General features: G+C 41.8%; 1 protein-coding gene across 5 annotated transcripts in view; it reads right to left on the bottom strand.

The window, feature by feature from the left end:
- Nucleotides 1–16,587, bottom strand: part of LOC112229686 (rho guanine nucleotide exchange factor 2) — a 67,601-nt gene that overhangs the window by 22,845 nt on the left and 28,169 nt on the right. For 4 of the 5 annotated variants that reach the window (XM_024395643.2, XM_024395644.2, XM_024395645.2 and 1 more), the window contains 4 exons: nucleotides 3,795–3,957; nucleotides 2,008–2,075; nucleotides 1,705–1,768; nucleotides 1,261–1,393 (listed from right to left, as the gene is read on the bottom strand). In XM_024395643.2, coding sequence (XP_024251411.1) covers nucleotides 1,261–1,393; nucleotides 1,705–1,768; nucleotides 2,008–2,075; nucleotides 3,795–3,957 — 428 coding nt within the window. Of the gene's footprint in view, nucleotides 1–1,260; nucleotides 1,394–1,704; nucleotides 1,769–2,007; nucleotides 2,076–3,794; nucleotides 3,958–7,892; nucleotides 8,213–16,587 lie in introns of those variants that run through there. The other variant, XM_024395646.2, reaches the window with a different exon arrangement.

The following is a 16,587-nucleotide window of genomic DNA, read 5'->3' as shown; positions in this document are numbered from 1 at the left end:
AAAATTGATAATAATTTGTTTCCCCCCCTCATAAATCTACACACAACACCCCACAATGACAGTTTAGATTATTTTGCAAATGTGTATAAAAAAAAAAAACTGAAATAGAATATTTACATGAGTATTCAGACCCTTCACTCAGTACTTTGTTGAAGCACCTTTGCCAGCGATTATAGCCTCAAGTCTTCCTGCGTATGACGCTACAAGCTTGGCATACCTGTATTTGAGGAGTTTCTCCCATTCGTTTTGAAGATCCTCTCAAACTCTGTCAGGTTGGATGGGGAGCGTCGCTGCACAGCTATTTTCAGGTTTCTCCAGAGACGTTCGGGCTCTGGCTGGGACATTGACATGTCCAAAAGCCACTCCTGCATTGTGTCTTGGCTTGTAATGTGTCTTTCACTAAGGAGTGGCTTCCATAAAAGGCCTGATTGGTGGAGTGCGGCAGAGATGGTTGTCCTTCTGGAAGGTTTTCCCATCTGCACAGAGGAACTCTGGAGCTCTGGCAGAGTGACCATGGGGTTCTTGGTCACTTCCCTGACCAAGGCCCTTCTCCCCCGTTTGCTCAGTTTGGCTGGGTGGCCAGCTCTAAGAAGAGTCTTGATGGTTCCAAACTTTTTCCATTTAAGAATGATGGAGGCCACTGTGTTCTTTGGTACTCTTCCCCAGATCTGTGCATAGACACTATCCTTTCTCTGAGCTCTACGGACAATTCCTTCGACCTCATGGCTTGGTTTTTGCTCTGACATACACTGTCAACTGTGGGACCTTACATAGACAGGTGTGTGCCTTTCCAAATCAGGTCCAATCAATTGAATATACCACAGGTGGGCTCCAATCAAGTTGTAGAAACAGCTCAAGGATGATCAAAGGAAACAGGATGCACCAGAGCTCAATTTCTTGTCTCATAGCAAAGGGTCTGAATACTTTTTGCAAACATTTCTAAAAATCTCTTTTTGCTTTGTCATTATGGAGTATTGTGTATAGATTGATGAGAAAAAAAGAATCCATTTTAGAATAAGGCTGAAAGGCAACAAAATGTGGAAAAAGGAAGGTGTCTGAATACTTTCCGAATGCACTGTAACACACACACACACACACAGTGTGTGGGACTTTCATTTCTACTATGAAAAGTGTATATGTGGCAGACATATAGGCATGATGTCACTATTAATGTCAATGACAAGATTGCCTGAGGTTTCTCTCGTACCCTCCCCCTTCTTTTTCTGTTTTGGCCAGTGAGCAGGTGGAGGCGGGGCTCACCCTGTAATGTTATTGGTGGAGACGCTCTTGGAGAGGGAAAGACCGGAGCGTCCACGGCGCGAGCCCAGCAGGGATTGGCGGAGGTTGTCAGAGTGGTAGATGGCTGAGCTGGGGCGTTCCCTCATCATGGGGGCTAACAAGGAGTAGATATAGGAGGAGGGGGGGGAAGAGGAGTAGGAGGAAGATGGGAAGGAAGAAGAGGGAAGAGAAATATAGTGGAATAATAGAAAAGGAAAACTAAGTGGAAAAGGAGTCTCCACAGATGTAATTAAGGGGTTTAAAAGTGAAACCATAGCAACTCATGCTCAATTGCAAAACTGACATTGTTATTACATTCTAGTCCAATAGTGAAAAATAATTTTCACTTCTCGTATGTAATAAAGAAATCGAAATGTGTAGCGTGTGTGCCTATGTGCGCACGTTTGTGTGTTTGCATGTACTCACTTTTGGTACGAAGGGTCACGTTCTGCAGAGCTGAGTTGTTCCTCATGAGAGCCATCTTCTGTTGCTGTGGTTACAGAATACAGTTCAATATCATATACCATGGCACTTATTATTACATACTTGTATATGTAGTAGAAAAAGGTTGCAATATACAGATAGCATATCAAAAGGCATATATCCATATTCATTCATTAATATGTATTTCTTGTGCAATTCCCATAATTTTGTGTGTCATGGAAAGGCACCAGTCTAATGTTTAAATTATATACATAATATATTTACTCAGTATTTATCATCTCTTACCCTCTGTTTCATTTTGGCACAGTTGGGCAACGTGTCACGACAGCGGTTGTGTATGGTGACACTACAAGCTGTGAGAAAAAGAAACACACAAGACTCACTCAACTATTTTCTCTCTCTCCTCTCACTCTCAATGTCCCCCTATATAGATATTTTGTCCCTCATTCTGTTCCTCTGTTTTATGTCATATCGAATATGGAGACACTGAATATATGGTGAGCATCTCCCGATCTTTCTCCCCCCTGCCTTGGTTGTGGCCATTGTTTCAAATAACTTTGACTTCCTGTACAGGGTTTGTGAACCGGAAGTAAGGGTTTAGATAACTGCTGGAGGGGAGGAGACCCAGGGGTGTTTTGGAACCCTCTAACCCAGTTCCACTGCCCCTCCACCGCCCACCCTTAACTGACCTAAATCTGGACTTACACACTGAAAAAGGCAATCATGACTCCCTGTGAGATCTTTTAAAACAATATTTTGAGTGAAGACTGTTTTTGCTATTACTTATATTCACCTATTTGATTTGGTGCTGTGAAATCAAGCCAAACAAAGTTGAGTGTTCTAGCATCCATGATATTCAGGACATTTTTCCCAACCCCTAAATGTTACCGGAAACTCATTTCCATATTTCATAATTGAGTAATAGGAATTAGAACAACGCTGTAAGACTAAAACAAAAAGAGTGACCTTTGATCTCTAACTCCCCCGCAAAATAGGAAGAACCTGCAAGGAACTAAGTTAATGCCTGGCTATGTTAATGTGGGATATCAGAAAAGAGCTTGGTGCAGGGCCAGCACAGGTTGCACTGTTCTGACACAACACCGAGACTATTATCTGAACAGGGGAATGCAGTCCTGATACTACACAGGGTATGTTTGTTATCTGTGACCAACCCTCTGTCTGGAAAACAGCAGGTTTGGTTGAGAAAGACAATGAAGAAAAAAAAGTGAAGTAGGGGAGGTGCACCGGCTGACAGCATAACAGGAAAGGGAGTGTGTGTGTGTGTGTGACATGAGCATGACTGTGTCTATATTTGTGCGTGAAATGTTTTGCCTGTGCGCATGACTGACACACCTTGGCAGGTTTTGCCTAATTAATGTTTATTTGTGTGTGAACTGTGTGGCAAAATGTATTCCTGGAATTTACATATTTCAAAAATAAATACTAAGCATAAGACCCAAACCAAATGTATCCCAGCACAATCTATTGTAAGTTAAATCAAATGTAATGAAAACACATTGGGCTGAAGCTCTTCTAGGCCAATTTGGTTGTGATGACAGTGGAGAGGTGTTTTTGAGTGGGTGTGAAGCTCCCCATCTCCAACTCTCACCCATTATCTGACTGCATGTAGATCAATGTCCATAATCAAACTATTTTAACGGAATTGATTGTCACATTGTAGTTTATTACTGTGTTGTAGCTTGTTTGGAGTGTTAACCGGTTTAACAGAGCGTTAACATGTCGATTTGGTTGGAAAGGAATGGTAGATTGTTCCCTTTGGTAGTGCCCCGATATTCTGCCACTATAGAGTGATGTGACAATGTATGTCCTGATAAATGATGATGCATTATTTTAAAGCATCTTAGGGTTTTAGAGATACAGGGTATGGTTTGTTTTTGAGGTGCTTTTGTGGTTTGCTGAGGTACTCTTTTTGTGTAGCTGAGGCCTGAATCTGAAGGATGTGGTGGGTAGGCAAGGCTTACTTGGTCAGTTAAGGGACACTATAGAGGGGTGCTGTGTGTGGTAGTAGTTTAATTAGTAGTGGTAGTAGCATTAGCATTAGTAGTACTCACTGGGGCAGCTGAGGGCCTCCTTGGCAGTGATGCTCTTGTTGCATGCTGAACAGAGGGTGGTCCCCGACACGGTGAGAGAGGTGAAGAGGTGCCCATTGCTGTAGCGCGCCTCCCTGTCCCGTGCCTCTTTCTCCCTCTCCCTCATGCGCTCTTTCTCCTTATTCTGGAAGGAAATTACAAAAGAGGAGAGAAGCAGAATGCACTGATTACATACAATGGCACAGTTGACAAGAGGTGGACAGGTCAGAGCCTTTTGTCTGTTGTCATCCAGCAAAGGAAGTAGACAGGGAAGGCTTCCTCTTTTGTGGCTAAAATTGGGCAGGGTGAACTGTTGCTAGGTCAACAGCTGCAAAAGAGGGACTTCACGAGACTTGATTCCCTGTGTATTAGATCAGTATGTATGGGTATGTCTCAAAACCAAATGTCACTGTAAAAGTAAGAGCATTTACAAGACCAGTCAGAACTTTCTGACAGCGATGACCAGCAGAGGATGTTAATATGAGAGAGAGAAAGATAGATGACTCCAGCATGTTACACAACATAGGCCTATAATGAAACAATAGACGTGGGTCTTCATTTTCACGGTTTTCTCCACCTTCTTACTCACTACCTCCCACTCGCTCTTCCTTCTGTCTCTTTTCTCATTTGGAGGTTGCTATTGAAAATAAATTTGGAGGATGCCTTGTGACCGTCACAATAAAAAAGGAACCCACGGTAGCCAGAATGACTGTACAACATTCTATAAACTCAAACACTCTGTAGTTTTCTATTATAATAATATTTCCAAGTGGTAAATGTCTAGACAATGACCGTCATGGTGTTTTCCACCATCTCATAGCCCACACAGCACTAACACACCTGATAAATTGTCTGGTTGACAAAACAAGACTTAATGAGTAGATTATTTGTCACATCAGGTTGAATTGTGTGTTAGGGCTTGGCCAGAACAAAAATGTGAGTTGAGGGGCAGGATTGGAGAAACACTGCTCTGAATCAATCCAGAGACTACTTCTACAGTTTCGTTTTTTATTTATATAGGTTTCTCTCATTGAGAGAAATGTCTTTTGCAAGAGTGACCCGTTCAAAATAGCAGCAGTCGGCATAGTGATGTTCAAAAGTTAACATTTACCAATACTACCTTTACATTTTAGCATCATCACCTCAGACGTTGATATGCTGGAACAGGTCTTCGAAACCTCTACATCTGCATTGTCCCTAATTGCTGGTCAATGTTCGTGCACTTGTTTAAGGTCAAATGTTATTTTGATGCAGCTATGCAAAGCACTAACATTTTTACAGGAAAACAACAAGAACTATACCAACGAAGTTTAGAATGAGTCATTTCTGATGCGTCAGAGGCAAGAGCACACTTCCCCTCTCCCTTTTTGCACGCTCCTCTTCTCTCAATGTACAGCCTAGTGCTGTAGAATTGGCTTAGGTGCTAATGTGAGCAATACATCAGGGAGTGAAAAAAATAGATGGTGTGTGATGGAGACAGGCAGCTATAGTTGTCATCCCTATAAACACTGTTTTAGCCGAAGTTAGTTTGTGCTCTCATTAAAAGGTGTCAGGAGCATAACACTGAGAAAGACTTGAGATTACGGACGGAGTCTATAGGGGTGATTCATTTTATTCTCTTCCACCTGCTTACTTCACTGAGTCACTGATAAACACACAAAGTATGTTTCACACCTCTATGTGTGCGTTTCCTAGAATATCCATGTGTCCTGTGTGTTGGTATGTGCGGTGACATAAAATACGTGTGTGCATGTATGTGTGTGCTTATCCTCCAGGTTAGGGACTGATCTGTAATTGCTGTGTGGATTGAGGTGGCCCTGTAACCTGGTTTCTTTCCTCTGGAGGGATGCTGGAGCAAAGCAGAGCCCGAGGTGGATTTAAGTTTAGTCTCCCTGAACGACAAAAAGATAACGAGGAGTCAGTCTAATATTGGCCAGAGTGTGTGTATATATGTGTATATGTGTGGTGTGTAGTGTATTTGAGAGTGTGGCTGTCTCTGGATCAGGTTCTGATGTGACATTTTCTTTATACCTTCAACCTGACACACAGCTCTGTAACGCACCAGGTCATTGCGCTCTACGGGAAGTCATATGCTCCATCTCTCCCTCCCTCCGTCTCACACACACGCACCATCTTTCTCCATCCATCCCTCTCTTTCTCACTCACTCGTTCCTTCCCTCTCACTTTATTTCTAACTCTCGAGCATTGTCCTTCGCCCTCGGCCCTCTCGTTTGAACACATTGCCGCCTACAGTATCCCCTGTGTGCTATAGATTGCAATAGCTCCCTCCCACCTGTACTGTAGGAAGTATTCCTATTTCATTTGGTTAAGTTCAACACAACCACCGACCATACATACCGGTAGCAATACCAATTAAAATAATAAAATACGGAATCACATAGTGACGATGGTGGTTTATACTCTGGTCACTATTTTATCAGGGTTCGAATTACAAGGGTGTAGGAGTGCTAGGGACTATCAAAGCAAATAAGAGCCCGTAAAGGCTTTAAAACATCAACAGCAGGGGTTGTAATAAGCGTTTCAGTGAAAATATTGACTTTGATATACTAGGGCAGTGTTTCTCAACCTTTATTAGGGACCGACCTGGGTTCAGATGGTATTTGTTTTTTCCCCAAATACATAAATCGCTTGACCTCTCCTGGTGCAAAGAAACGAAAAGAATACTCCCAAAAGTGCAAACCCCACCCATATGGCACTCCAAGCAGGCTCTGTAAAACACTCAAAGGTATTTAAGAGAAAACAAATACTATTTAAACTCAGGTCTGATTAGTGTAACAGAGTTGATGTGTAATTTGAACTGAGGATACCAGCAAAATTACTGGAAGCATAGGTGTGTGCTGAATTTGAGTTGACCATGCAAGCCTCTAACTGTCCAGTTTGTAGTAGTGTATGAGTGCCCAATAGATTTGGTGGCACTGACCCCAATACTATGTTCAATAAATATGCAAAAGGAATACACAGGCAATCATGTGCGCACATACACCCCAATGTAGGAAAGTGATGTTTATATGGCGCTGGCAAGCCAAGGTTCTCTGCCATCCACTGTGCCTGAGAAAACAGATGATATCACACCAACAGAGTGGCATTTCTATGGCAACCGTTGCTATCTTCAAACACACACTGAGCACAAATGCATGTAGTCCTCCCTTACACACAAGATCACTACATTAACAAAACTAAGGGCACATTTAGGCCTCACTCCCTGAAATCAGCACACACACACATGCATACATAATTCGATACTGATATTGCATACAGGATCTTGATCAAATCAAACATGCAGCCATAGACCAGCGCTGTCCAGGAGAGCAGAATTACTCATTGAATCAGTACCTGCTGTATCAGTCGAATAGGATAGGAAGGCAAAATGGTACACACAACATGTCATATTTTAATATTGCATGCTTGCATGATAAGAGCATGATGCACTGTTGTTGTAACCTGCTATGTATGGTGTATAACATCCATATATAGTTCTGAACAAACTAACAAATACTGTACAGAAGGATGCTTCTTCCAATCAGAAAGATTACGTGAAACAAAAATGGCAAAACTTCCAACAGAAGTTATTTTAATCGTGCCTGATTGGCTGTTTTTAGGATATATTTATACAGCCTAATGGAAACTGTTACTCCCAGTGACCATGTTTGCTTTCTAGTATGTGTTAACACTTCTGGGTGCCGATGCGCAAAATAATGGCGCCTAGGGAATCATGACCAAACAGAAAAAGGTGATGAACAGTATACGTTGCCAGCATACCCAGAACAGTTCTCACCATACAGGCACACCATTGGAAAGCGCGTCGCTTGCTTTTATAAAGCATCTCCATATTGCGCAAACTTCCTGAAAAAATTGCCTACGTGCTTCTGCAATGATGATCGCAATCTAAACGTTATTATAACCAAATGTAAGATAATGTCTCCAATTCTAAAATGACATACTTTTAAAGTTGTATTATTTGTAAGAACAGATGCTCTCGAACAAAGTGGTTGTTGCGCATTTCACTTTTCTTGTCAGAAGTTTGTCAGTAATAGGAAGCCTCCAAATTCATCTACTCACCCGTAAACTAATCTCTCTCATTCTCTCTTGTCGAATTTTTGACAGATCCGCGACTCTGGACATGGTGAGAATCGGATCCCTTCCTCTCCAGTATGATAAATCCTTATAAAGGCTTAACGCTTGTAGCTGTCAAGCAGGTACTTCAAATATCCGCCTGTTTTGTTCTTCTCTGAGAGGTTAACGCTAAAGTAGTTATATGATTATATGACCAGGGTAAATTGACTGTGTAATAACCAAACTATTACGCCTTTACAAAATAGCGCGTTCAACTTCTCCAACGGTTCGGTCTCTGATGCTGCGTAAGAGGAGACTTTCTCATACAGGAAATTCGGTCGTTTTTTTGCACTTCAGATGATCCACCATCACGCCTACTGGAGGAGGTTTCATAGTTTCAGAACCAGCCTCTCTTTCTCTCAATGTTGTTGTACCACTCAAAGCGCTATGCTAACACAGAGAAAAAAATGGAAGGAAGTAAATCAAGAAAACTTTTGAGCTCTTTCTGGTACTATGAAGATTGGGGGAGAGGTCACTAAATGCAAAAAACACACGCACACACACCATGCTAGATAAATGGACAAGCACAGGCTAATAATATTCCATAAATACCAGAAATCAAATATTCACAAATATGTTGAAATAAGGTGACTGCAACTTCACATGTAATAGCGGAGAAATGCATTACCAATTTACACTGAGGGGACCACTTCCAATGATGACATAATCAATGCCTTGTCAATTCATATGGACATGTTATACGAGTTGTAAATGCATTGTTGATAACAATCTCATATTAAATTGCATGTTTTGATCATGTCATTCTCATTTAAACATTTTCTATGGAGGAAAGTGGGCACTAAATAGCAGCATAAACGTTGAAGCTGTAAGAAATGTAAAGTGGGTAGGGTGAGTGGTTGCCAAAATCTAGGGACATTTTGAGGAGAGGCTAATGGTTACAGTCTCCTGGCAACGCTGCCTCAACATCGGTTGCCAACTCTATATGCCTGGATTGTGTTTATTAAGATGGAAGAAAACAGACCTGAAACAGGGAGGGAGTACCTGGACTTGCCCAATAAGAAATATTGCATTTGGTTTTAAAACATTTTCCGTTGCATGACCTAATGAACACAACCCAGCGCTCATATGGTTGGAGGAAATATAATTTGTTTATAGTTCAAACTGGGCTTGAGTAGCTATTCGCTAACACCCAACAAACAAAGGGAGTATTGGACTGACTAGCGCTACTTTTCATGAAGTCCTTTGACACAATAGCACAATTTGTTTGAGAAGTGTTTTTAAAATGACAAATAAGGCTATTGGTGAATCGGGACTTCAGTTGTTATAGCTTTTATACAGTACCTTTCAAAAGGAGAGGAAGCACTTTTCTTCATTCCCTCTTTTGGTTCTCTCAACTGTATCCATCTCATGGCATCTCTCCATTCTCTCAGCTCTTTAAATTTAACTGTACCCCTCTGTCCATCTCTCCCCCAATCACTCTCCTGGCTAATGATCAATATATCAGCCCATTAGAAGGGTGGCAGTTAAAGAGGACAGATTGTGTGGAAGCCCGCCCACAACACAGCAGTTTCAGCACTGACTTACTTATTTCCCATAAGATTCACGACTATGTTCATACTAAGCCCTATGCAGAACTTTAGCACAATCATGACTAGGTCGGTTGCCGGAGGGAAAAAAGTACAGGCTTTGTTGCCCGACAAAAGCTTTCAGATATAAAGAAAAGTCGGCAATAGTTGGTGGAAAAACGTATTGGTTTGAAAGGTGTATTTGACTCTCTCACACAGTCGCTCTCTACCTTTCTCCTACCCGCTCTCTATCAGATTCCCATCCCACATGATATCTTAATGACAATTTTCTGGTTGGAAACTGGTTTTGTGATTGAGAAGACCATCTGGTTACAAATAAGTACAGATGTATTTTTGATGATTAGATGAAGATGTGAAACTTTGGTCAGGATTTTTTTTAAGGAGTTAGCTGGATGTCCAATGGGTAGTGGACCATTCTTGATAAACATGGGAAACTTAAGTGTGAAAATCCCAGCAGCGTTGCAGTTCTTGACACAAACCGGTGAGCCTGGCACCTAGTACCATACCCCGTTCAAAGTCACTTAAATATTTTGTCCTGCCCATTCACCCTCTGAATGGTACACAAACAAAAAACATTTGTCATAAGAAACTAGCTCCCTGGTATACAGAAAATACCCGAGCACTGAAGCAAGCTTCCAGAAAATTGGAACGGAAATGGAGCAACACCAAACTGGAAGTCTTCAGACTAGCTTGGAAAGACCGTACCGTGCAGTATCAAAGAGCCCTCGCCGCTGCTCGATCATCCTATTTTCCAACTTAATTGAGGAGAATAAGAACAATCCAAAAGTCATTTTTGATAGTGTCGCAAAGCTAACTAAAAAGCAGCATTCCCCAAGAGAGGATGTCTTTCACTTCAGCAGTGATAAATTCACAAATATCTTTAACGAAAGATCATGATCATTAGAAAGCAGATTATGGACTCCATCTTTAAATCTGCGTATTTCTCCAAAGCTCAGTTGTCCTGAGTCTGCACAACACTGCCAGGACCTAGGATCAAGGGAGACACTCAAGTGTTTAATAAACAGCCCCCTATCCAACGGATGTGTACCAAACTCACTAAAAGTGGCAGTAATAAAGCCTCTTGAAAAAGCCTAACCTTGACCCAGAAAATATTTTTTTAAACGAATCGGCCTATATTGAATCTACCAATCCTCTCAAAACATTTTTAAAAAGCTGCCTTCCTGAAGACAAACAATGTATACGAACCACTTCAGTCTGGTTTTAGACCCCATCAAAGCAGTGAGACTGCATTCATGAAGGTGGTAAATTACATTTTAATGGCGTCAGACCGAGGCTCTGCATCTGTCCTCGTGCTCCTAGACCTTAGTGCCTCTTTTGATACCATCAATCGCCACATTCTATTGGCGAGATCGGAAACCAAAATTGGTCTACACGGACAAGTTCTGGCCTGGTTTAGATCTTATCTGTCAGAAAGATATCAGTTTGTCTCTGTGGATGGTTTGTCTTCCGACAAATCAACTGTACATTTCAGTGTTCAAGGTTCCATTTTAGGACCACTATTGTTTTCACTATATATTTTACCTCTTTGTGATGTCATTCGGAAACATAATGTTAACTTTCACTGCTATGCGGACAATACAGAGCTGTACATTTCAATGAAACATGGTGAAGCCCCAAAATTGCCCTCCCTGGAAGCCTGTGTTTCAGACATAAGGAAGTGGATGGCGGCAAATGTTTTACTTTTAAACTTGGACAAAACAGAGATGCTAGTTCTAGGTCCCAAGAAACAAAGAGATCTTCTGTTGGATCTGACAATTAATCTTGATGGTTGTACAGTCATCTCAAATAAAACTGAAGGACCTCAGCATCACTCTGGACCCTGATCTCTTTTGATGAACATATCAAGAATATTTCCAGGACAGCTTTTTTCCATCTTTGTAATGTTGCAAAAATCAGGAAATCTCTGTCCAAAAATGATGCAGAAAAATTCATCCATGCTTTTGTCACTTCAAGATTAGACTCCTGCAATGCTCTACTTTCCGGCTACCCAGATAAAGCACTAAATAAACTTCAGGTTAGTGCTTAACACGGCTACTAGAATCTTGACTAGAACCAAAAACTGTGATCATATTACTCCAGTGCTAGCCTCTCTACACTAGCTTCCTGGGTTTTTTGTGTGTGTGTTTTTTTTAACCTTTATTTAACTAGGCAAGTCAGTTAAGATCAAATTCTTATTTTCAATGACGGCCTAGGAACAGTGGGTTAACTGCCTGTTCAGGGGCAGAAAGACAGATTTGTACCTTGTCAGCTCGGGGATTTGAACTTGCAACTTTCCGGTTACTAGTCCAACGCTCTAACCACTAGGCTACGGTTTTAAGGTTTTACTGTGAACCTACAAAGCTTTACATGGGCTTGCTCCTACCCTTCTTTCCAATTTGGTCCTGCTGTACATACCTACACGTACGCTACTGTCACAAGATGCAGGCCTCCTTACTGTCCCCATAATTTCTAAGCAAACAGCTGGAGGCCACGCTTTCTCCTATAGAGCTCCATTTTATGGAATGGTCTGCCTACCCATGTGAGAGACGCAAACACGGCCTTGACCTTTAAGTCTTTATTGAAGACTCAGCTCTTCAGTAGGTCCTATGATTGAGTGTAGTCTGGCCCAGGGGTGTGAAGGTGAACGGAAAGGCACTGGAGGGTTTGTGCCGTCGGGGAGATCTTCATGGGCTGTACTCGGCCTTGTCTCAGGGTAGTAGGTTGGTGGTTGAAGATATCCCTCTCGTGGTGTGGGGGCTGTGCTTTGGCAAAGTGGGTGGGGTTATATCCTGCCTGTTTGGCCCTGTCCGGGGGTATCGTCGGAGGTCTACCTGGCCTGATGACTCCTTGTTGTCCCGAGTCCACCTGGTCATGCTGCTGCTCCAGTTTCAACTGTTTTGCGTGCGGCTATGGAACCCTGACCTGTTCATGTGCTACCTTGTCCCAAACCTGCTGTTTTGGACCCGCTCTCTCTACCACACCTGCTGTCTCCAACTCTGAATGGTTGGCTATGAAAAGACAACAGACATTTACTCCTGGAGGTGCTGACCTGTTGCACCCTCTACAACCACTGTGATTATTATTATCTGACCCTGATGGTCATCTATGAACGTTAGAAAATCTTGGCCATGTACTGTTATAATCGACCAACCCCCACAGCCAGAAGAGGACTGGCCACCCCTCAGAGCCTGGTTCTGTAAATTTCATCCTAGGTTCCGACCTTTCTCGGGAGTTTTTCCTAGCCACCGTGCTTCTACATCTGCATTGCTTGCTGTTTGGGGTTTTAGGCTGGGTTTCTGTACAGCACTTTGTGAGATCGGCTGATGTAAAAAGGGCTTCATAAGAAAAATGTGATTGATTTGATTGACATACACAATCCGTCTCAATTGTCTTAAGGCTTAAAAAATTCTTAAACTTGTCTCCTCCCCTTCACCTACACTGATTGAAATGGATTTAACAATTGACATCAATAAGAGATCATAGCTTTCACCTGGATTCACCTGGTCAGTCTGTTACGGAAAGAACAGATTCTTAACATGTTGTATACTCAGAGTATGTCAGCCTCTTGAAGGACGTAGGGATTGAACGCCAGTCTTCGGGGTTATACACATACGTGTCAAGAGATGGGAGCATTACCACTCACCCATGGGCTCTATACTGTCGTCTTTTAAAAAGGCTTCATCTTAGGGAGTCTGTGTGGGAGGGAAAGGGTCCTCTTGATTTTGGAGGACATGTTAATGGGTGGTGGCAGACACTGACAGAGTGACAGTGTGACACGTTTGACTGTGCTGCCTCTATTAGTCCTCTCCCTCCACAGCTCTGGTGAATTTTGGTCGGCATGAAACCAAAGCGTTGCTGTGGGTTACCGCTCCGCTGCAGAGCCAGACCGCTTTGTGGAGAATTGTGTGTGCCTGTGTGTGCGTGCGTGTCGGTGTGACTGTGTGAAAACCAATGCAAGTATGTGTGTGTATTTTGAGTCAGCAGCGCGTAGGTGTCTCCATGGACAGATATGCTCCTGCTCCAGTGAGATAATGACCAGGTGCTGGGAGACTTTACCCACAAACCCTGTATTCAGCCCAGCACAGGGAGACCAGGACAAAATAACCACATAGGTGTGTTTGTTTGAATGTGTTTCATAGTGTGATAATGTAGCAACAGCAGAGAGCAATGTTATTCTGAGTAGCTTGTTTGAATTATACTTACATTTGTTCTCTGTTGCAATCCAGAAATATGGCAGAACAGAGGATAGGAGAAGGAGGCTACAGGAGAGAGGAGGGGGCAGAGGGGTGGATGACTGTACCTACAAAACATCTGCTTGAGTGGATGGTGCACTGACTCACTTTATGACACACACATTGTCAAATACCCACACATCGCATACTCACCTATAGTGAATTCATACACAATACTTTTCCTCTGTCAAACACACAGATGTATGGACACACACACTGCCTTCAGAAATTATTCACACCCTTTGACTTTTTCCACATTAAAATATAATAAATTGAGCTTTTGTGTCACTGGCATACACACAATACCCCATAATGTCAAAATTGAATAATGTTTTTAGATTTTTTTTTACAAATGAATTACAAATATTAATAATCATTTACAAATATTGTACAATCCAGGTGCGCAAAGCTCAGAGATTTACCCAGAAAGACACCCCCCCTCTTTTACACTGCTGCTACTCTCTGTTATTATCTATGCATAAGTCACTTTAATAACTCTACCCACATGTGTATATTACCTCAATTACCTGTATATAGCCTCGCTATTGTTACTTTACTGCTCCTCTTTAATTGTTACTTTATTTATTTTCTTTAGGTATTTTTCTTAAAACTGCATTGTTGGTTAAGGGCTTGTAAGTAAGCATTTCACTGTAAGGTCTAAACATGTTGCATTCAGGGGAAGTGACAAATATAATTTGATTTAATCGCTGCCAAACATGTATTGACTCAAGGGCGTGAATACTTATGTAAATTAGATAACTGTACTGGCATTATGCAGTACTGTGTGTAGATGGGTGCGAAAATAAAAAATGAATTCAGGCTGTAACAAATTTGGGGGGGGTGGGAATAAGTCAAGGGGTATGAATACTTTGAGGGCACTATGTACGCACACACGCACGCACACATACTTGTGCATGGACACACATGAAGAGCGAAGATAAAAAAACACTCAAGCCCTAACAAATGTTGTACAGATGTGTGTTACATCTTCAAGGGATTTCTGCTCCCTACAGTCAACCTCTCAACATTTCTACACAAAGCAAATAAACAGTGAACACCTTACAAAGGAACGTCTACTACAGATGTCCAACTCAAACAAACATCGGCAGCTACTGAACAGTATGATGATATTATTGGTTGTACAGGAGCAGATGGTAATGACCTTAGTTGTATTACATACTGTATGTTAATGTCTGTGTGCGTGTGTTTAGCTTATTAGACCAGCATGAAATGGCCCCTGCATTGTGCCTTAACAACAAGATACCTGTACAAAGCACACATGCATGAATGCACACACACATTAAAGCGGTTCTCCAAAACCAGTCAGGCAAGTATCACAATTTGACTCCAAACGAGGCTCGGGGCGGCCTCAGGGCGGCAGGGTAGCCTAGTGGGTAGAGCGTTGGACTAGTAACCGGAAGTTTGCAAGTTCAAACCCCCGAGCTGACAAGGTACAAATCTGTTGTTCTGCCCCTGAACAGCCAGTTAACCCACTGTTCCTAGGCCGTCATTGAAAATAAGAATTTGTTCTTAACTGACTTGCCTAGTTAAATAAAAGGTCAAATAAAATAAATTTAAAAATTAGCTGACACTCAATTGACATAATCAGTGGCTTGTAATCATTAGCATGTTCCAGATGTTGGCTTGCGCTTAAAACAAAAACACACACATACCCTATAAAAGCTAGCAGATCTATACACCCTGTGTATAAAGCTACCAATGCTTTTCAAATAGTTTTCATTAAATGGCTACTGCTGTACTAAAGTGGGTATGATCATGAAGTGTTAGGGGCCTACAGGAAAGACTGGGTTGTGTTTATTGGGCACCAAACCGAGGATAGATTACCTGGACCAGGTCCAATAAGAAACACAAATGTTGGTTTTCAAACGGTTTAAAAATTGCTTTTACTCAAATACTGTACTGCAACTGAGGGAATGGGAAACTAGGGTAAGCGTGGCAAATAGTTATTATTTATTTGACTGACTGATCCATGGGTATTCGTCTTGAAGCAAAATATATGTAGTGCTTATAAAGACTTCATGAATGTTCTATAAGGCCTTTATTAGTTGACTTTCATGGAACCTCCAGGTCCCTGTTAGGTGTTTCTGCCACAACTGCCACTTGGAGGATTAACTGAAGTGGAGGTCAGAGGTGACTAAGTTTAGTGTAGAAGTCTTCCTGAATCAGAGACCAGAGGCTGTCCTTTGAAACGGATTGTGACTTTTATTGATAATAACCTATACAACCTGTCCAGAATGTCACAAAAAAAATGTCATAAGGAAGTCATCGCAACTAGTTTCAACTGCTTTTTATAGCCTACAACTTAGTTTTAACTTGAAATGATCTAGGCCGGCTAATTGGAGCATGCTTACAGGACACTCCTCTGTTGTTTCAGTGTATTTAATGAAAATCTGTGAGGCAGGTTTCATTTCAGTTTAAGTCTGGTTTGTAGCTTTCCCCACTAAGGGAGCAGACAGATGCCGGAGTAAAACATTAAGGCTTTACGGTTCTCTTCAAAACCCATATCAATAGACATCAGGAATTCCTGAAAAGAATTGAAGCAGTTGAAAATACTGTACACACACATTCAATTACTGTGCAAAACATTGCAACATTAAATGTACTTACATTCACACTTGCACATTGTGAACTTCTGTTTACATTCCTTCATAATACTATGTCAAAACACAAGGGCTGACTCCATTTAGATGACTGGTTGATTTTTTGGTCGACCACGATTTTCTTTTAGTCTAGCAGTCACAAATATAATATTTTTATTGTTCATGGCACACGAGACACCGTCTGATTTACACCCGTCTCAGTGGACTAACTCATCGAGGAGGCCGCGGGGATGCCAAGGTC

The sequence above is a fragment of the Oncorhynchus tshawytscha genome, linkage group LG31, assembly GCF_018296145.1.
Source record: "Oncorhynchus tshawytscha isolate Ot180627B linkage group LG31, Otsh_v2.0, whole genome shotgun sequence".
Taxonomy (NCBI): domain Eukaryota; kingdom Metazoa; phylum Chordata; class Actinopteri; order Salmoniformes; family Salmonidae; genus Oncorhynchus; species Oncorhynchus tshawytscha.
The sequence above is the reverse complement of the archived record's forward strand: the minus strand, read 5'-3'. Positions and strand labels throughout refer to the sequence as shown.